This window comes from Oncorhynchus keta, chromosome 22 (genome assembly GCF_023373465.1).
Source record: "Oncorhynchus keta strain PuntledgeMale-10-30-2019 chromosome 22, Oket_V2, whole genome shotgun sequence".
NCBI lineage: Eukaryota > Metazoa > Chordata > Actinopteri > Salmoniformes > Salmonidae > Oncorhynchus > Oncorhynchus keta.
In genome coordinates, this window is record NC_068442.1 from 39955996 (window position 1) to 39982171 (window position 26176).

A 26176-nucleotide genomic window follows, 5' to 3' on the forward strand; every position below is an offset into this window, starting at 1 on the left:
AAAACAGCCCCAGACCATTATTCCTCCTCCACCAAACTTTACAGTTGGCACTGCAGGTGTTCACACAGCTCAGGACACCAGCTGTTGGAGCTTAGTGTTTTACTGCTACATTAACACAAAAGCAGGTAGCGTTCTCCTGGCATCCGCCAAACCCAGATTTGTCCGTAGGACTGCCAGATGGTGAAGCGTGATTCATCACTCCAGAGAACACATTTCCATTGCTCCAGTCCAATGGTGGCGAGCTTTACACCAATCCAGCCAAAGATCGGCATTGCACATGGTGATCTTACGCTTGTCTGATGCTGGTCGGCCATGAAAACCCATTCCGTGAAGCTCCCGACGAACAGTTATTGTGCTGATGTTACTTCCTGAGGCAGTTTGGAACTCGGTAGTGAGTGTTGCAACCGAGGACAGACGATTTTTACACAAGATGCGCTTCAGCACTCCGTGGTCCCGTTCTGTGAGCTTGTGTGGCCTACCACTTCACGGCTGAGCTGTTGTTGCTCCTAGACAGTTCCACTTCATTATAAATGCACTTACAGGAGCAGCTTTAGCTGACTTGTTGGAAAGGTTACATCCTATGACGCTGCCATGTTGAAAGTCACTGAGCTCTTCAGTAAGGCCATTCTACTACCAATGATTGTCAATAGAGATTGCATGGTTGTGTGCTCAGTTTTATATAGCTATCAGCAACGGGTGTGGCTGAAATAGCCGAATCCACTCATTTCAAGTCCACATACTTTTGTATATATAGTGTATGTATTTGTTAAGATTTGGCTGCACATCATGCATGTTTGGAAATGAGTTGCATAAGCAAAGACAAAGGCAAAAAAAGATTGGAAAGACATTTCTCTCATATTGCATTGTATTTCTCACACTATGGCCAGAAGGCTGAGCCAATACAAGTTTCTGAGTCTGGCTCGAAAGGCTAGTGCATTCTCTGGACTTCCAATACCGAGTAGGCTTGTTCCAATTATTTTTGTCAGTATATGAATCCAGTTCTCCGTCTGCTGTAAAAGGCTTACTGCAGTTCTCTTCCACTGTTCAAGGTTTTCTCCTCTTATCATTATTGTCAATTTTTGTTTCCTGTCAGAGACATCAAAGTCCATCAGTTCTGCCTGTCTCCTCGTTTGCCTACTCTCCAGTCATGGTTGAACCTTCCCCCTGTCTTTCTGCTATTTCTCATTCACAGAAGACTACTGTACTGTTGCGTGTAAAAGCAGTGATCTTTGAGAAGGTACCTTTGCTTTTTCATAAGGTTTGGCCTTAAAGTCACTGTACTTAGTCTAGCTCCAGCCACATTGAGCCAATAACACTTTGTGAACAGAGGGGTGGGTCTTCGCGAATGTAACTGACACTGTTTGTTGAATTCTGTGGTAACCAATTGATTGATTGATTTGCTTATTCATTAATGGGTAAATGCCACCTCATCTGGGGGTGTGGCTTCTACAAGGTTTTACACGGATTTGCTAATCTTTTAAAAATAAGAATCTGGTTAACCTCAGTAGTATTTCCAGTAAAGGTGATTTGTAGATCAAGAGTTTCTATGCAACACCTGTATCAGGCCAACCCGTATTACCAGCACCTTCTACAGTTCTACAATTATTAGCTGTAGACTTGTTTAAGAAATGCTAATCAATCTGCTAGTCTGTATGCCCGGGAGCAGTGGTATAAACGACTGAAGTAAAAATACTTTAAAGTACTACTTAAGTCGTTTTTGGGGTATCTGTACTTTACTATTTATATGTTTGACAACTTTTACTTTTACTTCACTACATTCCTAAAGAAAACTTTTTACTCCACATATTTTCCCTGACACCCAAAAGTACTTGAATGCTTAGCAAGACAGGACAATTGTCAAATTCACACACTTATCAAGAGAACATCCCTGGTCATCCCTACTGCCTCTGATCTGGCGGACTCACCAAACACATGCTTCATTTGTAAATTATGTCTGAGTGTTGGAGCGTGCCCCTGGCTATCCGTAAATAAATAAAACACTAGAAAATGGTGCCGTCTGGTTTGCTTAATATAAGGAATTTGAAATGATTTACACTTTTACTTTTACTTTTGATACTTAGGGATATTTTAACAATTACATTTACTTTTGATACTTAAGTATATTTAAAACCAAATACTTTTAGACTTTTACTCAAGTAGGATTTTATTGGGTGACTTTCACTTTTACTTGAGTCCTTTTAAAGGTGTCTTTACTTTTACTGAAGTATGACAATTGCGTCCTTTTCCCACCACTGTCCGGGAGTCTAGCCTAGTCTGCACATTTCATACCAGAGGGATTACTTAAGAGTTTTCTCCACATTACACATGACTGGTTTTAAATCCCTGTTATGGATTTCTCCATTGATCAGAAAATTGTCAGATCAAGCTCTCTGGAATATCATTTTGACTGTGTCATTATCGTGTTATTACTACTCTAACACGATGAAACGCTGTATTTCTGATGATAAGCAATCTCTTTAGAAATAGCTTTTATAGTAACGATAACTTGATTGGCTGTAGTTTCAGAAAATGATTGTATGGAGTGGATTGATATTCTTATGCTATGGTAGCTGGCTAGATACCACACAAACGTGAAATTATAGGCCCACGTAGGCGCATTCCAAAAGAGACATTACTCCAGTCTGAAAAAGGTTTTCCAGTGAACATTCACAAAGAAACCAATGAATATAGCCTAAACTGAGATGAGAACCAAAGAAATGAATAGATTCTCTAACATTATGTCTCATCTCTACTGTTGCAAATTCCCAGTTTTTCATATTCAGGTCATGCTCACTTGGGTTTGAGTGATCTGTGTAGTACTGAGAAAGTTCTTAGCTAGCTATGGGCCTTAACTTCACAATGCACTTGACTATTGTAAGGCAGATAAACACTGTCACATGAAATGTAGAATAAATTAAGATTTGTGCCGAGTAGAAGAGTCTGCATTAGACACAAAGCCTGCTGTCTATCAGAGCCTCTGTATGGGAGAAGATAAACGTAACAATTCAGAGATCAAACCGCCAGAGGAAGAATACGCAGCAGTCCCAATTTTTTTTGTTTACGTATGAATTCAAGTGCATAGGCAATGTTGATGTATAAATCTGTCACTTAGAGTTTGAGGTTTAGCACACGCCACTGTTTTGTTGCGTCTCAGTGGGTTTTTCAATCCCCGATTGTTTCTACCCCTGCAGAGTTTCAGCTTGCAAACCTTTCTGCTGCGCCGCGCCACAGCTAACTACAGTCTACAGAGTCGTGTCTCTTGAGTTTTAGAAGTCAAACGTATTTGAAGGCAAACTCTAAACCATGGACAGAGTTCCAGAAAGGGTCATTTGCTGCTTGCTCATTGGCTACATAATGTAGGCCTATGTCTTGCGTGTGAGTGCAGAGTGATCGGCATGAGGGATATGACATTGGTCAGGTAGGCTCCAGGCAGAAAAACATACCGTAACACACAACTTGTCCTCTTGTGTAACAGGGCTGTGGGATCACCACAGAGCCGGGTGCAGGCAAACAGTCACGACTCCTTGCTCTGACAGCCAGCCTCTTGTAGCTAGCTCTTCCATTCAGTCTGTAATTGATAAGATCCTTGTCTTGCTCAGGAGGGACCTACTGTAGTCCTTCTGACATGGCGTTTTGCTTTCTTCCTCAACTCTCAACGAACTCCGCTTGTAACATTCCATCAAACATGAATACATGAAAAATAAAAAAGGGATGGTATAAAAAAGGAAAGGGAGAGAGAATAAATAGGAAACCTTGGGTGTTCCACCTCACTCACCTCTATTCCATATCTGTCTGAACTCTGTCCTTCCCCTGGGGCTGGATTTACTCACTGTACACCAGTCCACAGTGACTGCCTGCTAGATTTCTAGTCCACAGTGACTGCCTGCTAGATTTCTAGTCCACAGTGACTGCCTGCTAGATTTCTAGTCCACAGTGACTGCCTGCTAGATTTCTAGTCCACAGTGACTGCCTGCTAGATTTCTAGTCCACAGTGACTGCCTGCTAGATTTCTAGTCCACAGTGACTGCCTGCTAGATTCCTAGTTTACAGTAGCTGCCTGCTAGATTTCTAGTCCACAGTAACTGCCTGCTAGATTCCTAGTTTACAGTAGCTGCCTGCTAGATTCCTAGTTTACAGTAGCTGCCTGCTAGATTCCAAGTATACAGAGCTGCCTGCTAGATTCCTAGTCTACAGTAGCTGCCTGCTAGATTCCTAGTCTACAGTGACTGCCTGCTAGATGCCTAGTCTTTAGTGACTGCCTGCAAGATTCCTGGTCCACAGTTGCTGCCTGCTAGATTCCACAGTAGTTTACAGTAGCTGCCTGCTAGATTCCAAGTCTACAGTAGCTGCCTGCTAGATTCTAGTTTACTAGTCTACAGTCCACAGTGACTGCCTGCTAGATTCCTAGTCTACAGTGACTGCCTGCTAGATGCCTAGTCTTTAGTGACTGCCTGCAAGATTCCTGGTCCACAGTTGCTGCTTGCTAGATTGCTAGTCCACAGTAGCTGCCTGTTAGATTCCAAGTCTATAGTAGCTGCCTGCTAGATTCCTAGTCTACAGTAGCTGCCTGCTAGATTCCTAGTCTACAGTAGCTGCCTGCTAGATTCCTAGTCTACAGTAGCTGCCTGCTAGATTCCTAGTCTACAGTAGCTGCCTGCTAGATTCCTAGTTTACAGTAGCTGCCTGCTAGATTCCAAGTCCACAGTGACTGCCTGCTAGATTCCTAGTCTACAGTAGCTGCCTGCTAGATTCCTAGTCTACAGTGACTGCCTGCTAGATGCCTAGTCTTTAGTGACTGCCTGCAAGATTCCTGGTCCACAGTTGCTGCTTGCTAGATTGCTAGTCCACAGTAGCTGCCTGCTAGATTCCAAGTCTATAGTAGCTGCCTGCTAGATTCCTAGTCTACAGTAGCTGCCTGCTAGATTCCTAGTCTACAGTAGCTGCCTGCTAGATTCCTAGTCTACAGTAGCTGCCTGCTAGATTCCTAGTCTATAGTAGCTGCCTGCTAGATTCCTAGTCTACAGTAGCTGCCTGCTAGATTCCTAGTCTACAGTAGCTGCCTGCTAGATTCCAAGTCTATAGTAGCTGCCTGCTAGATTCCTAGTCTACAGTGACTGCCTGCCAGATTCCTAGTCTTTAGTGACTGCCTGCAAGATTCCTGGTCCACAGTTGCTGCTTGCTAGACTGCTAGTCCACAGTAGCTGCCTGCTAGATTCCTCATCCACAGTTGCTGTCTGCTAGATTCTAATCCAAAGGCTATAAAATATAAAATTGAACCAAAGGTAAAATGAAGATTGGGAGACAGATAAGATCTGAATGTAAAGTGTGAACAAAGGCAGGTTCATGGTTCTGTATATATTTGGAGGGTATAAAACAGAAGTGTTTCAACCAAAGGTATAACAAGGGTTTTGGGAGAGGGATAAGATCTGAGGGGAAAGGGTAAATAAAGACAGTTTCATGGTTTTATCTGTTCCTTTTATTCCCGTTTACATATGCGCAACGCTAACCAGTGTCCCCAAGTCCACCTCCATTCCCCAGATTCTCCCTCTGTCATCATCAGTATTTTAATGAATTACACACCGAGTCATGGGGGGTGCTTTAGAAATAGAATGTGTAACTCTTATGGGGGTGCACACCTTTATATGCTTAAACTGACTGCCTGCTGTCTGTAAGTAAAGTGTTGGAGAAATCATTTTGGCTGCTGCTGTGTGGTAAAGGATTTGGGACGGAGACTTACATTTTCATTCCCTCAATTTTCCTTTTCTATTTATTTCTATTTCCAGGAGTAAGAAAGATTGGATTCTAAATGGAGCTGTCATTCTATGGTTGCCCACTATATCCCTCTTCTCTTTTCTTCTCTCTCTCTCTTTTGTTCCAGGTTCCAATCAAACAGACTATCAGATAATGTCCTTGTCCCTTTGTCCTCCCTCAGGTTACTGGAGTCATTAGTTACAGTGCCTATAGTAAGTTTACACCCCCTTGAATTTTTTTCACATTGTTGCGTTACAAAGTGGGATTGAAATAGATGTAATTGTAATTGTTTGCCATTGATCTACATAAAATAGTGCATAATGTCCAAGTGAAAAGGAAATTCTACACATTTTTACAAATTAATACAAATTAATTAACTAAAATATAGTAGTTGCATAAGTATTCACCCCTTTGTCTAATTAAGCAAGCCTAAATTAGTTCAGATGTAAAATGTGGCTTAATACATCACGTAATAAGTTATATGGACTCACTCTGTGGGAAAAAATAGGGCTCGACATGATTTCTGAATGACTAATCCTTCCTCTGTCCCCCATACATAAAACATATGTAAGGTCCTTCAGTCAAGTATTCAATTTCAAGCACAGATTCAACTACAAAGACCAGAGAGCTTTTCGAAAGCTTCGTATAGTAGGGCAGTGATTGGAAGATGAGTAACTACAACTAATCAGACATTGAATATATTTTTAGTCCTTAAGAGTCTATTGATGCACCCACGCGTCAATCTATTGAGCATAATGAAAAAATCCCCATCAAAATCTGTCAGTTTAAGTTTGAGATATCTTTTTTTGCATGGGCTGTGTCTCAATCCGCCACATCCACCTATGTCACCCTTACACATCTGCGATGGAACGTGACAGAGCTACAGCACTGTTTGTCAGAGCACAAGACATCCTGAAAATCGGTATTCTCACAAAAACGTCTGTAGTGTTCGAACGGTTTGGCCTTCTAACTAATATAACCACTCTATGGAAAGACGAGACTCACGAACACGATGGTGTTCTCTGTTCCGCACAAGCCCCACGGGACTCATCTGAAGGTAACCCACACAAATTAATAGAAGTATGGAGGTAGTTTTATGCCAACAAAAATATGGGGTTAAATATATGTCCAAAAAAACAAAAAAAATCCTGAGCTTTCTTATATCTCCTTGACATTTCAAAACCTTATTCCTGATGATACATATTTTTATAACCTACATCACAAAGCCAAATCTACCCAGGAGTTGCTTACCACAGTGAATGTTCCTCAGTGGGCAAGATACAGTTTTTACATAAATCTGTGCTGTGTAGCCATGATCCCGAACACCTTGACAGAGCTTGACTAATTTTGAAAATAATATTGGGCAAATATTGCACAATACAGGTGTGCAAAGCACTGAGACTTACCCAAGAAGACACAGCTGTAATAGCTGCCAAAGGTGTTTCTAACATGTACTGACTCAGAGGGGTGAATACTTATGTAATACTTATGTAATCGAGGTATATTTTTTATTAAAAACAATATTTTTAAATGTTACAAATTTTCTTCCACTTTGACATTACAGAGTATTTTTGTGTAGACAAAAAAAAAATACAACTAAATCATTTTCAATTCTATTTTGTAACGTAACAAAATGTGGGGTGTAGACCTTCTATAGGCACTTATTGACCTCTAAGAATACGTAGGATCTTAATTTGAGCCATTGTTCTATAGCAGGAAAATAATATTGCAGGAATAGGAAATGTGAATTATTATGTGGATTATAGTTAATGGATTTTCTTGTAGAGGTTGATTGATTTATCGTAAGAAAAAATCAAGTTGAAAATTCAAAGTAGAAATTAAACAATTTGAGAAGCCTTTTGAAACATCAAATGCACTAACAATACACTACAAGTTTTACAATTCCTGCATTGCATGAAAGTTCTCCTGCAACAAGGTGATCAAATTAAGATCCTACATACAGTTGAAGTCGGAAGTTTACATACACCTTAGCCAAATAAATTTAACTCAGTTTTTCACAATTCCGGACATTTAAACCTAGTAAAAATTCCCTGTTTTAGGTCAGTTAGGATCATCACTTTATTTTAAGAATGTGAAATGTCAGAATAATAGTAGAGAGAACGATTTATTTCAGCTTTTCTTTCTTTCATCACATTCCCAGTGGGTCAGAAGTTTACATACACTCAATAAGTATTTGGTAGCATTGCCTTTAAATTGTTTTACTTGTGTAAAACATTTCGGGTAGCCTTCCACAAGCTTCCCACAATACGTTGGGTGAATTTTGGCCCATTCCTCCTGACAGAGCTGGTGTAACTGAGTCAGGTTTGTAGGCCTCCTTGCTCGAACACACCTTTTCAGTTCTGCTCACAAATTTGCTATAGGTTTGAGGTCAGGGCTTTGTGAAGGCTACTCCAATATCTTGACTTTGTTATCCTTAAGCCATTTTTCCACAACTTTGGAAGTATGCTTGGGGTCATTGTCCATTTGGAAGACCCATTTGCGACCAAGCTTTAACTTCCAGACTGATGTCTTGAGATGTTGCTTCAATATATCCACATAATTTTCCTACCTCATGCCATCTATTTTGTGAAGTGCACCAGTCCCTCCTGCAGCAAATCACCCCCATAACATGATGCTGCCACCCCGTGCTTCATGGTTGGGATGGTGATCTTCGGCTAGCAAGCCTCCCCCTTTTTCCTCCAAACATAACGATGGTCATTATGGCCAAGCAGTTCCAGTTTTGTTTCATCAGACCAGAGGACATTTCTCCAAAAAGTATGATCTTTGTCCCCATGTGCAGTTGCAAACCATAGACGAGCGGCCTTTCAGGTTATGTCGATATAGGACTCGTTTTACTCTGGATATAGATACTTTTGTACCTGTTTCCTCCAGCATCTTCACAGGGTCCTTTGCTGTTGTTCTGGGATTGATTTGCACCTTTCACATCAAAGTACATTCATCTCGAGGAGACAGAACGTGTCTCCTTTCTGAGTGGTATGATGGCTGCGTGGTCCCATGGTGTTTATACTTGCGTACTATTGTTTGTACAGATGAACGTGGTTCCTTCAGGCGTTTGGAAATTGCTCCCAAGGATGAACGAGACTTGTGGAGGTCTATCATTTTTTTCTGAGGTTTTGGCTTATTTCTTTAGATTTTCCCATGATGTCAAGCAAAGAGGCACTGAGTTTGAAGGTAGGCCTTTAAATACATCAACAGGTACACCTCCAATTGACTCAAATTATGTCAATTGGCCTATCAGAAGCTTCTAAAGCCATTACATAATTGTCTGGAATTTTCCAAGCTGTTTAAAGGCACAGTCAACTTAGTGTATGTAAACTTCTGACCCACTGAAATTGTGATACAGTGAATTATAAGTGAAACAATCTGTCTGTAAACAATTGTTGGAAAAATTACTTGTGTCAAACACAAGGTAGATGTCCTAACCGACTTGCCAAAACTATAGTTTGTTAACAAGAAATTTGTGGAGTGGTTGAAAAATGAGTTTTAATGATTCCAACCTAAGTGTGTGGTAACTTCTGACTTCAAATGTATGTTCCTCTATTTTTATTTGATTATTTTACCTTTATTTAACCAGGTACGTCAGTTAAGAACACATTCTTATTTTCAATGACTGCCTGGGAACAGTGGGTTAACTGCCTGTTCAGGGTCAGAATGACAGTTTTATACCTTGTCAGCTCGGGGGTTTGAACTCGCAACCTTCCGGTTACTAGTCCAACGCTCTAACCACTCATGATGTGAACTGTTGAATTCTATTTTGATACTGCTTTGCGAGACAGGAATAACTCACACAATATACTCCTGTGGTCTCAGTGAGATGTTATTGAAGGTTTTCTTTGAACTGATTTATGAGGGGTCAAATAAAATTGTATTTGTCACATGTGCCTAATACAACTGGTGTAGACTTTACCATGAAAAGCTACTTACAGTATGAGTATTCATACGAAGTAAGATACTTTGATGACAGGACTTTTGCTTATGTGCCATGTGTAAATCATTGTCAAGCCCGACTCACTGACACCATTCCATCTGTTATTTTCTTTTAAATTTGATTTATTTCACCTTTATTTAAACAGGTAGGCTAGTTGAGAACAAGTTCTCATTTGCAACTGCGACCTGGCCAAGATAAAGCATAGCAGTGTGAACAGACAACAGAGTTACACATGGAGTAAACGATTAACAAGTCAATAACACAGTAGAAAAAAAAGAGAGTCTATATACATTGTGTGCAAAAGGCATGAGGAGGTAGGCGAATAATTACAATTTTGCAGATTAACACTGGAGTGATGAATGATCAGATGGTCATGTACAGGTAGAGATACTGGTGTGCAAAAGAGCAGAAAAGTAAATAAATATAAACAGTATGGGAATGAGGTAGGTAAAATTGGGTGGGCTATTTACCGATAGACTATGTACAGCTGCAGCGATCGGTTAGCTGCTCAGATAGCAGATGTTTGAAGTTGGTGAGGGAGATAAAAGTCTCCAACTTCAGTGATTTTTGCAATTCGTTCCAGTCACAGGCAGCAGAGAACTGGAACGAAATGAGGTGTTGGCTTTAGGGATGATCAGTGAGATACACCTGCTGGAGCGCGTGCTACGGGTGGGTGTTGCCATCGTGACCAGTGAACTGAGATAAGGCAGAGCTTTACCTAGCATGGACTTGTAGAATACCTGGAGCCAGTGGGTCTGACGACGAATATGTAGCGAGGATCAGCCGACTAGAGCATACAGGTCGCAGTGGTGGGTGGTATAAGGTGCTTTAGTAACAAAACGGATCGCACTGTGATAAACTGCATCCAGTTTGCTGAGTAGAGTGTTGGAAGCTATTTTGTAGATGACATCGCCGAGTCGAGGATCGGTAGGATAGTCAGTTTTACTAGGGTAAGTTTGGCGGCGTGAGTGAAGGAGGATTTGTTGCGGAATAGAAAGCCGACTGTAGATTCGATTTTAGATTGGAGATATTTGATATGAGTCTGGAAGGAGAGTTTACAGTCTAGCCAGACATCTAGGGACTTATAGATGTCCACATATTCTAGGTCGGAACCATCCAGGGTGGTGATGCTAGTCGGGCGTGCGGGTGCAGGCAGCGAATGGTTGAAAAGCATGCATTAGTAAGCAGTTATTGTGAGCTTCAGTACATTACAAAAGGGTCACAGCACACTTCGAAGTGAACTATAAACGCATTATGCCTTTTTGTTAATTCTGCTCAGTCTAGGGGGTTTCCAACCTCTGGCCTCTGGCGGCAACATCAGTCTATTCTTCCTCTATGCCCAGGGAGGAGTTGACTCACTGGGTGCCACACTACAAAGCTCATTCTCCCTCAGTCCCAGGAGAAACCAAGCTTTGATCTCTTTATCTGGAGCAGAAGAATACTTTTGATGAGCGTCATTGAAATGGTTAATGGCTGCTGCCTGCAAATACACATGTATCAAACATTCACCTTTCAACTTATCCTCTGATGCACCTGTCCCAGCAGCTATTTGAGGTTGCAGGAGTCGGAGAGAGGCAAACACCAACACACATTGAGATACACACACACACACACACACGCACGCACGCACGCACGCACGCACACACACACACACACACACACACACACACACACACACACACACACACACACACACACACACACACACACACACACACACAAGGGGAACCCGACATAGAGCATGAATTGCAATTTGTGCTTCCATCTCTCCTGTCTGTTTTCTGCAGCGAAGCGAATTAGCAACGTGTCAGGGAGGGTTACGGAAACGGGCACCCCAATTTTGAATGGGTATGTAGTGGTAATCAAACCAAGGCCTTTGAAACAGGCGGTTTGAAATTGTCCCTCTTATCCGGTGATATTGCTTTTTGAGTCAAAGAGTGGCTAGGGAGAGCATAAGCTTGAAGCTCACCACAGTTTTTGTTTCATGAAAAAAAAAGGATTTAAAAGATAACCACTTTTCTCCATCGTTTAACATACAGAGGGTGTTTGAATTTCAATCAGTGATTAGAGTTGCATTCTCCAGTGTTTCAAAAAGAAAAGCCTTTAGGGTGTCCATATGTCACTCAGTCATTTGTTTTGGTTCTGACTTTTTCTTTGTAATATTTTCGGAAATGAATGATTCATGATGCCTTTATAAGCCCTACATGCTTCACAACTTAATAACCACATTTCATACTGTTCTAATTCTCAGAGTAAAAACTCAATGGACATTATGAAAGCTTAAACAAGTTTATTCTACCCAAAGGGTCAATACAGCTGCATTCAGATAAAACATGTTTCCACCACCACAAGTATATGTATATATACTCCAATTTAGGCACTGCTCCTCCTCGCCAATCCTTACATCTATTATGGTTCGACAGGAAGAGGGTAAGAGGGTAATAAACCATCATTTCTCCCTTAAGAGGATCTGACCTGACCTCAACCCCTCATTTGCTTAACCCACAGATGTCCATCCGTATCCCCTATAGCAATCCTTGTGACTTCCTCCCGTCCACCCAACACATTCCAAAGCCATCTGGCTCCTACAGATAACCATTAACTTCTGATGTAAAAACTAGTCTCTTTCACTCCTCAGATACTATACTTCTGAGTATAACAATGTTCCAAATTTAACCCAGAATCTAACCATACTGAAGAGATTGTGAAGACCATATGTAGATTGCTTTGCCAAATGTAACTACTATGTCATATTCCAACAAAGTTGAGCTTTACAAAGGGTGAGCAATGCTGTTTGATTACAGCAATTGTGAGACTCATGCTCCAGTTCTTTTCTTTGGATCTGACACGGTTTCTGATTCTTTCTCTCTCTCTCCTCCCAGAACCGCTTCCACCTACAGATGGTTACTCGGATCCCCCCGTCGGGCCTGTCGGAGCTGCTGCTGGCCGTCCTCCAGCGGAGCGGCTGGCAGGAGCGCATGGCCGTGCTGTGCCAGGGTTGGGAGGAGGATGGCCTGCTGGAACTACTGGACCTCCAGAGCCACCTGGGCTGTGGTGCAAACCGTTGGCAACTCCGCGCCCTCCTCAACCTCACCCGTGCTGGCCCAGCAGAATCCCAAATCCAGGACTTCCTTTCAGAACACTTCCGGGGGCAGGACCCAAGTCAGATCCCACCACCGGCCGCGGTGCTGCTGTTTGGGGGCGACCCAGAGTGTGCCGCGGCGGTACTGCAGAGCGCCCAGGACTTGGGGCTGACGCTGCCCATGGTGCACTGGGTGCTGGGCTACCCACTGAGCCCCGACGCCCTGCACTCCATCGGCCTACCCCTGGGTCTGCTGGCCTACGGTGAAGTGGAGCGCAAGCCGCTGGACTTCTACATCCACGACGCAATCCAGCTGGTAGGCCGGGCAGTGTCAGCGGCCACAGTGGTGCGCCCAGACCTGGCGCTCATCCAGAACATGGTCAACTGCTACGACAAACCCAACAAGCACGAGGTGCCCTCCTCCGGACAGTACCTTGCCAGGTAAGGCTGGTTTACTTTGAACCTTTAACTCACAATGTCTCTGGAGGTTTAAAATAATAGTTTACATACATACACACAGTCAGGTCCAACATTATTGGCACCCTTGATAAAGATGAGCAAAAATCTTTACACCCCTTCATATTTTCCATATTTTGGTGTGTTACATCCTGAATTTAAATGGACAAAATGTTGAGTTTGTGTTACTGTCCTACACAAAATATCCCATAATGTCAAAGTGGAATTATGTTTTTAGAATGTTTTACAAATCAATTACAAATGAAAAGCTGAAATGTCTTGAGTCAATAAGTATTCAACCCCTTTGTTATGGCAAGCCTAAATAAGCCTAAATAAGTTCAGGAGTAAAACTTTGCTTAACAAGTCACATACAAAAGTTGCATGGACTCTGTGTGCAATAATAGTGTTTAACATTATTTTGGAATGACTATCTCATCTCTGTACCCCACACATACAATAATTATCTGTAAGGTCCCTCAGTAGAGCAGTAAAAAAAACACCCAGTCACTACAAAGATACAGACGTCCTTTCTAATTCAGTTGCCGGAGAGGAAGGAAACCGCTCAGGGATTTCACCATGAGGCCAATGGTGACTTTAAAGCAGAGTTTATTGGCTGTGATAGGAGAAAACTGAGTATGATTCAACAACATTGTAGTTACTCCACAATACTAACCTACATGACATAGTGAAAAGAAGGAAGCCTGTACAGAAAACAAATATTCCAAAACATGCTTCCTGTTTGAAATAAAGTACTAAAGTAAAACTGCAAAAAATATGGGAAAGAAATGTACTATGTCTTGAGTACAAAGTGTTACGTTTGGAGCAAATCCAATACAACACATTACTGAGTACCACTTCGAAATTTCAAGCATGGTGATGCTGCATCATGAAATGGGTATGCTTGTCATCAGCAAGGACTAGGCAGTTTTCTAGGATAAAAAGAAACGGAATACAGCTAAGCACAGACAAAATCCTAGAGGAAAAACCTTGTTCAGTCTGCTTTCCAACAGGCACTGGGAGACAAATTCACCTTTCAGCATGACAATAACCTAACACAAGGCCAAATATACATTGGAGTTGCTTACCAAGACAACAGGGAATGTTGCCGAATGGAGTTTTGACTTAAATCTGCTTGAAAATCTATGGCAAGACCTGAAAATGGCTGTCTAGAAATGATCAACAACCTATTTGACAGAGCTTGAAGAATCTGGAAAAGAATAATGTGCAAATTTAGCTTAATCCAGGTGTGGAAAGCTCTTCGAGACTTACCTAGAAAGACTCACAGCTGTAATCGCTGCCAAAGATAATTCTAACATGTATTGACTCAGAGGGTTGAATTCTTAACTAATCAAGATATATTAGTGTTTTATTTTTCATTCATGTTTTACAAATGTTAGCATTTTGTGTAGATCATTGACAAAAAAATGACAATTAAATCAATTTGAATCCCATTTTGTAACACAACATAATGTGGAAAAAGTCAAGGCATGTGAATATTTTCTGAAGGCATACATACATACAAAAGTTTGTGGAAATTCTTTCAAATTAGTGGATTTGGCTATTTTAGCAACACCCGTTGCTGACAGGTGTATAAAATCGAGTCCACAGCCATGCAATCTCCACAGACAAACATTGTCAGCAGAATGGCCCATACTGAAGAGCTCAGTGACTTTCAACGTGGCACTGATGCCACCTTTCCAACAAGTAATTTCGTCAAACTTCTGCCCTGCTAGTGCTGCCCCGGTCAACTGTAAGTGCTGTTACATTAGGAGCACCTTCCTAATATTGGGTTGACTCCAACACTTCCTTCAGTTGTGTCAAGTTGGTTGGATGTCCTTTGTGTGTTGGACCATTCTTGTTACACACAGGAAACTGTTGAGCTTGAAAAACCCAGCAGCGTGCAGTTCTTGACACAAACCGGTGCGTCTGGCACCTACTACCATACCCCTTCAAAGGCACTTAAATATTGTGTCTTTCCCATTTACCCTCTGAATGGCACACACACATCCATGTCTTAATTATGTTTAGGCTTAAAAATCCCCTTAATTTACACTGATTGAAGTGGATTTTTAACAAGTGACATCAGTAAGGGATCATAGCTTTCAACTGGATTCATCTGGTCAGTCTGTCATGGAAAGAGCAAGTGTTCTCAATGTTTTATATACTCAGTGTACATACACGCACACGCACGCGCACACACACACACACACACACACACACACACACACACACACACGCACACACACACACACACACACACACACACACACACACACACACACACACACACACACACACACACACACACACACACACACACACACACACACATACATGCATACTGTTGTATTACATTCTGTTGCATCTCCTTTTAGCCAAGTTGTGTCTGAATAGTGTTTTCAAGTCCATGTTATTATAACGAATTGGTTCGGTAAGTGCTGTAGACAGTTAAGTAGTGATTCTCTCCCAGTGTCAGTGTTCGCAGGAGACTGCAAATAGGCCTATCTCTTGCTGAGGTCAGACTTTTCGTCACCCCCAACCACAAAGCAGCTCTTCTAAACACAATGATAGATGCAGCCTCCAGTGTTTGGAGAGAGGCTGGAGTGTGTTTGTACACATACGTACACAGACTCTCTCTCACACACACGCACGCATGCACAAACACACACGTGCACACACACACACACACACACACACACACACACACACACACACACACACACACACACACACACACACACACACACACACACACACACACACACACACACACACACACAGACAGACAGACAGACAGACAGACAGACAGACAGACAGACAGACAGACAGACAGACAGACAGACAGACAGACAGACAGACAGACAGACAGACAGACAGACAGACAGACAGACAGACAGACAGACAGACAGACAGACAGACAGACTCTCTCTTTCAAACACACACACACATGCACACGCATGCACTCATCCAGCTGGAATACAAACATGAAGTGGAGGAGGGTAGAGTTTTAAGCTTTATTCATGAGTTCCAGTCAGTTGCCTCCCCAACAGGGCAGCCAGGCTCCCTTATCAAAAGAGCCCACAGTCCTTTCTGTCTCTGCGTGGCTCAGAGCAGTGCAGAGCAACAGCAGCACACAGCTTTACAACTGCTGTATCTGCCACAGACCAGAGTAACAACAGCTGCGCAACCTAGCCATTCAGCCAGCGTCTCAGCACAAAAACACAGTAGAATGAGCTTCAATTGGACCAATTGTAACTAGGCTCAGCTATATCATGTTGGCAAAAACGATACACCAGAAATGATGCAATAGCTTGTGGGTCTGGAATGCTAGAGCACCATGTTGTATTTATTAATTGGCTGAAAGAGGCAAGTCATTTTGAGCAGTAAGCAGTTAGCACTTCATTTCAGGAGTAGTGTTTGTTGCCTGGGGCGTCAACGCAGAGGAGAATGATTACAACATTTTGGAAAGCACCCCTTTATAACTATAATAAAACTATATTCAGTTCGACCAAGTCATTTAGGAGGGCCATCTAACTAATGGGATTGACTGGGTGCCTAGTGCAGAGTAAAGATCGACGATGTCGAGATTTGCTCAAGAACAACTCCATGATAATCATAATGTCACCTAGACACATAATTAAGAAGAGGGCTTCAGGGGAGGAAGGAATGGATCATGAGAGAAATGCATGAGGGTTGATGAGAGCGGTAGATAGAAACCCAAAGAGGTTGAGGTGAGGGAGGTGGATGCTTTTAAGTAATTGCAACCTGTGCCTACTGTTAAAGAGGAACACATAGCCTTTCAATGTAATGATGTAATAGCATCCAGCTCCTTTTACCTTGTGTGGGGTTGAGAAGAAGGAGGGGAGGAGGGGGGATGTAGGCTGAGACAGAGAGAAATTAATGACCTAAAGGTTTGGAGACAAATGACCTTTTAATTTTCGATGAAAGAAGTTCAGCGGCGATCACATGGTGTCATCTCAGTTATTGATGGCTGCACACATTCATCCTGACAAAACATGACTGTCACAGCTACCCTCAGCCAATGGGATTGGCTGGATCTGTATTTCCTGAAGTGACCCCTTCGCTAAGCTAACCGCTAGCGCTAAGCTAAACCACCATGCCGTAATTCATTGAAGGGCTAACCGCTAGGGGCTAGCATTTCACCATGGATCCGAGGCAGAAATGTATGAACTGGGGCAGGTTTTCACATGGAAATTAACTACTCACTCGCTCAACTAAGCAGAGCCTGGCATTCAGAGTCTGGGGTGAGGCCAAAAAGGTGTCAGCCAGAAAGATAGCCAATCCTAGCCATGGGGAAATGACTAGCTGTCAATCAGAGTGGTGATGGTATACACTGCTGGCCTTGCTGCAGGTGCAGGATGGATTAGTTTGGCTTCAATAGATGCCAATCCTGCTTTTGACATGTTGTGCTACAGTAGCTAAGGTGCCTGTCTGGACTGTGCTGCAGGTCAGGTGTGGAGAGAAGAGGTGTAGGTGGTTACAATCAGATCACATTTTGGAGTTCACTGTGCATTTCCTGAAATGAGTTTGATACTGTACAGTCTGACTCACTATCCCTGTGGCCAGAAGTCCATGTTCCCCTCCCCCCGCCACCACACCATAGAAATCATCTATAGGAAATGCAATATCTTGGGACTCAAATGCATGCACTAAATAGCCTGAAGGGTAATGAAGTCCTGTAATCTAATGTGATCTCCTCTGGCCTATAGGTTCCTGTCCAACACATCGTTCTCAGGGTTGACGGGGCCGGTGTCGGTGCAGAGGAACCTATCCCGAGTTCTCACCTCTCAGCGATTCCACATCTGGAGCCTGCAGCGGGACGCGGTGGGCCAGCCCACCTGGGTGACAGTGGGCAGCTGGGAGGGGGGCCATCTGGAGGTGGAGGACCAGGGCCTGTGGCAAGGGCACAATGGCAAGGGCCATGGCCAGGGGGAGGGCCAGGGGAGGCGGGGCGGGGGCCGGTGGCGAGCCGGCAGTCCTGTGGCAGGCAGCCGGGTGCGGGTAGTCACCCTAGTGGAGCACCCCTTCGTATTCACGCGGGAGGTGGATGAGGACGGGAACTGTCCGGCAGGACAGTATTGCCTGGACGCGGGGACAAACAGCTCGGATATGCTGGAGCGCTACTTCAGTGAGCGTGCCACGGGAAACTCTACCTTCCTGCCCACGGACTACGGCAAGTGTTGTTACGGATACTGCATAGACCTGCTGGAGAAAATGTCAGAGGACATGCACTTCGAGTACGACCTGTACATCGTGGGCGACGGGAAGTACGGTGCATCGAAAAGCGGCCGCTGGACTGGGCTGGTGGGTGACCTGCTCAATGGCGTGGCCGACATGGCCGTCACCTCATTCAGCATTAACTCAGTACGCAGCCGTGTCATCGACTTCACCTCGCCCTTCTTCTCCACCTCGCTGGGCATCCTGGTGCGCAGCAAGGACACGGCGGCGCCCATCGGCGCCTTCATGTGGCCCCTGCACTGGTCTATGTGGGTGGGCATCTTTGTGGCGCTGCATATCACCGCCCTCTTCCTCACCCTCTATGAGTGGAAGAGCCCGTTTGGCATGACGCCACACGGACGCAACCGTCTGCGCGTCTTCTCCTACTCGTCTGCGCTCAACCTCTGCTACGCCATCTTGTTTGGCCGCACGGTCTCCAGCAAGACGCCCAAGTGCTGGACGGGTCGGTTTCTGATGAACCTGTGGGCCATCTTCTGCCTGCTGGTGCTGTCCAGCTACACAGCCAACCTGGCCGCCGTCATGGTCGGCGAGAAGACCTTCGAGGAGCTATCGGGGATCCACGACGCCAAGGTGAGTATTTATTTTCATTATTAACTCTCCCGCCACAATCTTGTTCTCCCTCACCCTCTAATCTTCCCTCTCTCTCTCCCTCCCTTCCACCTCTCCCTTCATCCCTTTCCCCTCTACCTTCATCCCTTCCACCTCTACCTTCTTCCCTTCCACCTCTCCCTTCTTCCCTTCCACCCCAGCTCCATCACCCATCCCATGGTTTCAGGTTTGGCACGGTGAGGGAGAGCAGCGCTGAGGAGTACATGAAGAAGAGTTTCCCAGAGATGCACGAGTACATGAGGCGCTACAATGAGCCCACCACACCCGATGGAGTGTCCACCCTCAAGTAAGAGATCACAACCCTACTTCTGGAGCGCTACAGGGTGTGCAAGCTTTTGTTCCAGCCATACACTCACATACCCGATTCAGCTAATCAAGGTCCTAATGAGCAGCTGCTTAGTAGAATCAGGTATGTTCGAGTGGGGCTGGGACAAAAAGCCTGCACCTGCAGTATCACTCCTAGAGTAAGATAGTCCATGGCACCTCTGAGCTACATCCATAGAAATACTATTTAAAGGCACTTTAACCTACGTTTGATTGTATCCATGGGTGTTTATACAGTGCCTTGCGAAAGTATTCGGCCCCCTTGAACTTTGCGACCTTTTGCAACATTTCAGGCTTCAAACATAAAGATATAAAACTGTATTTTTTGTGAAGAATCAACAACAAGTGGGACACAATCATGAAGTGGAACAACATTTATTGGATATTTCAAACTTTTTCAACAAATCAAAAACTGAAAAATTGGGCGTGCAAAATTATTCAGCCCCTTTACTTTCAGTGCAGCAAACTCTCTCCAGAAGTTCAGTGAGGATCTCTGAATGATCCAATGTTGACCTAAATGACTAATGATGATAAATACAATCCACCTGTGTGTAATCAAGTCTCCGTATAAATGCACCTGCACTGTGATAGTCTCAGAGGTCCGTTAAAAGCGCAGAGAGCATCATGAAGAACAAGGAACACACCAGGCAGGTCCGAGATACTGTTGTGAAGAAGTTTAAAGCCGGATTTGGAAAACAAAAAGATTTCCCAAGCTTTAAACATCCCAAGGAGCACTGTGCAAGCGATAATATTGAAATGGAAGTATCAGACCACTGCAAATCTACCAAGACCTGACCGTCCCTCTAAACTTTCAGCTCATACAAGGAGAAGACTGATCAGAGATGCAGCCAAGAGGCCCATGATCACTCTGGATGAATTGCAGAGATCTACAGCTGAGGTGGGAGACTCTGTCCATAGGACAACAATCAGTCGTATATTGCACAAATCTGGCCTTTATGGAAGAGTGGCAAGAGAAAGCCATTTCTTAAAGATATCCATAAAAAGTGTTGTTTAAAGTTTGCCACAAGCCACCTGGGAGACACACCAAACATGGGAAAGAAGGTGCTCTGGTCAGATGAAACCAAAATTGAACTTTTTGGCATCAATGCAAAACGTTATGTTTGGCGTAAAAGCAACACAGCTCATCACCCTGAACACACCATCCCCACTGTCAAACATGGTGGTGGCAGCATCATGGTTTGGGCCTGCTTTTCTTCAGAAAGGACAGGGAAGATGGTTAAAATTGATGGGAAGATGGATGGAGCCAAATACAGGACCATTCTGGAAGAAAACCTGATGGAGTCTGCAAAAGACCTGAGACTGGGACGGAGATTTGTCTTCCAACAAGACAATGATCCAAAACATAAAGCAAAATCTACAATGGAATGGTTCAAAAATAAACATATCCAGGTGTTAGAATGGCCAAGTCAAAGTCCAGACCTGAATCCAATCGAGAATCTGTGGAAAGAACTGAAAACTGCTGTTCACAAATGCTCTCCATCCAACCTCACTGAGCTCGAGCTGTTTTGCAAGGAGGAATGGGAAAAAAATTCAGTCTCTCGATGTGCAAAACTGATAGAGACATACCCCAAGCGACTTACAGCTGTAATCACAGCAAAAGGTGGCGCTACAAAGTATTAACTTAAGGGGGCTGAATAATTTTGCACGCCCAATTTTTCTGTTTTTGATTTGTTAAAAAAGTTTGAAATATTGAAATGTCGTTCCACTTCATGATTGTGTCCCACTTGTTGTTGATTCTTCACAAAAAAATACAGTTTTATATCTTTATGTTTGAAGCCTGAAATGTGGCAAAAGGTCGCAAAGTTCAAGGGGGCCGAATACTTTCGCAAGGCACTGTAAGTGTTATTTAAGTTATTTGGCCAGAGGTGGATCAAGTCAAGCACAGAGTAGATAGATACTTTCTCTGTCTGCTCTGTCTTCCTCTGTGAGAAGTGTTTGTTGTGTTCCTCAAAGAAAGGTCTGTCATCAAGGAAGGCAGAAGAGAAAGGCAATGGAGAGGAGAGGCCAGTGGTATTGCTTCAAAACAAGATAAAATGGGAAAGGGAGCACACACAAAAAAACTGTCTCTCTACATGTGTTGTCTGACTCTCTAGAGACACAAGGCTGCAAAGTTGATCCTCAGGTGGAAGGTTGTCATTTGAACTTGTGATTGTGTAGACTTTGGATCCTCCTATTTTATCTTAGTTTTGTAAAAATCTTTTGACAAGGTTAGCCAGTATCCACATAGACATGTTTGAATATTGTGTTACAAAATAACCTAGAAGGGTGTCGTGGGAGGCGGCTTCAGCCTGGCCTGAAGAGGGAGACATGAAAAGAGGGTGAGATTCGGTAGTTTGTGGGGAGCTGTAATCTATATGTCACCTTGTTGACCCTCCGGAGAACCTTGAACGGCCCCATAAACCAGGGGCTCAGTTTCTTACAGGGCAGGCGGAGTGGGAGGTTCCTGGTGGAGAGCCAGATGCAATCACCAGGATGGAACACGGGAGCCTCACTGAAGTGGCGATCCGCCTGCTTCTTCTGGTGGCGGATGGCACGCTGGAGCCTCATGTAGGCATATTTCCAAACTTCTTCTGCGTGCCTGAACTACTCTTCCACCACAGGAGCTTTAGTCTGGCTCGGGGTCCACAGAGCCAGGGCCGGCTGATAACCCAGAACACACTGGAAGGGAGTCAGCCCGGTGGAGGAGTGACGCAATGAATTCTTGGTGTAATCCGCCCAGGGAAGGAATCGGTCCCACTCTCCCTGCCGGTCCTGGCAGTGACTCCTGAGGAACCTCCCTAGCTCCTTGTACATCATCTCCACCTGCCCGTTAGACTGAGGCCGGTACCCGGAAGTATCCTCCAGCTTATCCATTATGGTTTTCCATACCCGTGACGTGAATTTGGGGCCACGGTCGGAGACGATGTCCTTCGGAAGGCCATAGTGCCGGAAGAGCTGCTGGAACAGTGCCTCAGAGACCTGGAGAGTGGTAGGGAGACCAGAATGGCAGGATTTAGAGAATTTGTCCACAACCACTAAAATGGTGGTGAAACCATCAGAGGAGGGGAGAACAATGACAAAATGTTTGGACAGATGTGACAGGAAGGGGAGGTAGTTTCCCTGCTGGAACGTGAAGGGGAGTTTTTTGATTGAGTACATACTGAACATGAGTTGACATAGTAGGCGACATCCTGTGCCAAAGTGGGACACCAGTATTTATCAGAAAGGGATTGGATGGTGCGGGTGATACCTGGATATCCAGTGGCGAGGGATGTGTGTGCTCAGGTCAACAGCTGATCTCTCACCTCCGCAGGGACGTAGATGCGCTCTGGAGGGCAGGTGGTAGGAGTGGGTTCCCTCTCTAGAGCTGGGCAGATGTCCATATCTACGTCCCACACCACGGGGCCAACAATACGGGAGCAACGATTGATGGGCTAAAGGGCACTCACAGGACAGGGAAGGAATCGACATTGAACCACAGGGTGTGGGAAAGCAGTTCCTCCGACATCCTGGTCCTCAGGCGATGATTCTCATCTTAGACCAGGAGATGGTGGGTTTATGAAGTTGAAGCCACGGGAGGCCAAGGATGACTTTGTGCACTAGTGCAGAGGTGATGAGAAAGGGTAGGCTTTGAGGGTGCTGTGACGTGCGTAATAGTGACGGGTCCCCGCTGTCATGGTCGGGGCTCCCATCTGATGAGCGAAATAGAAGGAGCACTGGAGTAGGAAGCCTTGGCATTTGGATGGAGTCCCGTCATATCTTCCCGGGAGGGGCAGTTGGGCATCGGTGACCTGGGCAGATTACTGGGTAGGCTGGGAGACTGGTTCGCTGGGTTGACTCATGCTAGAGGGCTCTGCTATTTGAAAGTAAATCCTCTCGTGTGGTGTCGAGGTGGTAGAGGATGCGAAGGACCTCATCCGTAGCCGCATGCAGTTGGGCCAGCTGATCGTGGTATTGGTGGAGTAGGTGTCTCTGTTCGCCAACAGTCTGCCATATATATATATATATATATATATATATATATATATATATATACAGCGGGGAGAACAAGTATTTGATATACAGGTAGAATATATATATTTTGATATACAGGTAACGAGTTCAAACAGGTGCAGTTAATACAGGTAATGAGTGGAGAACAGGAGGGCTTCTTACTGGTTGGTAGGTATTCAAATACTTATGTCATGCAATAAAATCCAAATGAATTACTTAAAAATCATACAATGTGGTTTTCTGGATTTTTGTTTTAGATTCCGCCTCTCACAGTTGAAGTGTACGCTGATAAAAATTACAGACCTCTACATGCTTTGTAAGTAGGAAAACCTGCAAAATCAGCAGTGTATCAAATACTTGTTCTCCCCACTGTATATATCTATATATATATTCTGCTGCTTCCATATTTTCGAGGTAGTATTCTGTAACGTAGACCCAGGGAGTCTGGAAGCAAGTGTAGTGTGATTTTAATGAAAACAACCATGGAACGAATACAAAACAAGAGCAGCATGTAACAAGGAAAACATAAACAATACTACCTGAAGCGGTGTGTGTAATGAGGGTTGCCAGGTGAGCATAATGATGGGTTGCCAGGACCAGTGGCTAGTAAACCGGTGACATTGAGCGCCAGGGAGGGGGAGCGGGAGTAGACGTGACAAGTTTATCCCTTCTGGAATAAGAGTTCACTCTTCTAAGTGGGTGGTTTGATGGATGGCTTGATTAAACAGCCAAAGTGCCAGAAAATTGCTGGTAATATCCACTGTTGATTTCTTACCGAAGAGGTCATCCCCTCCTTACAATTGAAGCTGAAGTCAGAGGACTCCAACGCTGACACATTTGATAATGTGCAGTTTTGACATCTTGAACCTCAATTATGATAGTTCCCATGACCCATAATCCTCTCTGGTTCAGCTGATGTGCCTAGTCAGGAGTCAGCATCATAATGGAAGTTGAGTGCCTGATTTGGGCACTGTACTCTGTCTGCATTCATTCCGGTGCTGAATCTGGAATGAGGGAGGACATAGCTTTATGATGTGTGGTGCGTAGGAATGAGACATGGTCAATTTCAAACTTGGCCTTTTTGGTTTGTGGTTTACAACGATTAGGACGTGGCCTAGTTGGTGTGTTGTGATTGGGACGTGGCCTAGTTGGTGTGTTGTGATTGGGACGTGGCCTAGTTGGTGTGTTGTGATTGGGACGTGGCCTAGTTGGTGTGTTGGGATTGGGACGTGGCCTAGTTGGTGTGTTGTGATTGGGACGTGGCCTAGTTGGTGTGTTGTGATTGGGACGTGGCCTAGTTGGTGTGTTGTGATTGGGACGTGGCCTATTTGTTGTGTTGTGATTTGGACGTGGCCTGTTTGGTGTGTGGTGATTTGGACGTGGCCTAGTTGGTGTGTTGTGATTGGGACGTGGCCTGTTTGGTGTGTGGTGATTGGGACATGGCCTATTTGTTGTGTTGTGATTGGGACGTGGCCTAGTTGGTGTGTTGTGATTGAGACGTGGCCTAGTTGTTGTGTTGTGATTTGGACGTGGCCTAGTTGGTGTGTTGTGATTGGGACGTGGCCTAGTTGGTGTGTTGTGATTGGGACGTGGCCTAGTTGGTGTGTTGTGATTGGGACGTGGCCTAGTTGGTGTGTTGTGATTGGGACGTGGCCTAGTTGTTGTGTTGTGATTTGGACGTGGCCTAGTTGGTGTGTTGTGATTGGGACGTGGCCTAGTTGGTGTGTTGTGATTGGGACGTGGCCTGTTTGGTGTGTGGTGATTGGGACATGGCCTATTTGTTGTGTTGTGATTGGGACGTGGCCTAGTTGGTGTGTTGTGATTGGGACGTGGCCTATTTGTTGTGTTGTGATTTGGACGTAGCCTAGTTGGTGTGTTGTGATTGGGACGTGGCCTATTTGTTGTGTTGTGATTGGGACGTGGCCTAGTTGGTGTGTTGTGATTGGGACGTGGCCTAGTTGTTGTGTTGTGATTGGGACGTGGCCTATTTGTTGTGTTGTGATTGGGACGTGGCCTAGTTGGTGTGTTGTGATTGGGACGTGGCCTATTTGTTGTGTTGTGATTGGGACGTGGCCTAGTTGGTGTGTTGTGATTGGGACGTGGCCTATTTGTTGTGTTGTGATTGGGACGTGGCCTAGTTGGTGTGTTGTGATTGGGACGTGGCCTATTTGTTGTGTTGTGATTGGGACGTGGCCTATTTGTTGTGTTGTGATTGGGACGTGGCCTAGTTGGTGTGTTGTGATTGGGACGTGGCCTATTTGTTGTGTTGTGATTGGGACGTGGCCTAGTTGGTGTGTTGTGATTGGGGGCCGATTGGGCGTGGCCTATTTGTGTTGTGTTGTATTGGGGCGTGGCCTATTTGTTGTGTTGTGATTGGGACGTGGCCTATTTGGTGTGTTGTGATTGGGACGTGGCCTATTTGTTGTGTTGTGATTGGGCGTGGCCTAGTTGGTGTGTTGTGATTGGGACGTGGCCTATTTGTTGTGTTGTGATTGGGACGTGGCCTATTTGTTGTGTTGTGATTGGGACGTGGCCTATTTGTTGTGTTGTGATTGGGGATTTGTTGTGTTGTGATTGGGACGTGGCCTATTTGGTGTGTTGTGATTGGGACGTGGCCTAGTTGGTGTGTTGTGATTGGGACGTGGCCTATTTGTTGTGTTGTGATTGGGACGTGGCCTATTTGGTGTGTTGTGATTGGGACGTGGCCTAGTTGGTGTGTTGTGATTTGGACGTGGCCTATTTGTTGTGTTGTG

At 44.4% G+C, this 26176-nt stretch overlaps 1 protein-coding gene across 1 annotated transcript in view; it reads left to right on the top strand.

Moving 5' to 3' along the window:
- The window catches only part of LOC118381688 (glutamate receptor ionotropic, NMDA 3B-like), a 121948-nt gene that overhangs the window by 72367 nt on the left and 23405 nt on the right, over positions 1-26176 (top strand). The window contains exons 2-4 of the mRNA XM_052475803.1: positions 12583-13223; positions 17969-19067; positions 19247-19392. Coding sequence (XP_052331763.1) covers positions 12583-13223; positions 17969-19067; positions 19247-19392 — 1886 coding nt within the window. The remainder of the gene's footprint in view (positions 1-12582; positions 13224-17968; positions 19068-19246; positions 19393-26176) is intronic.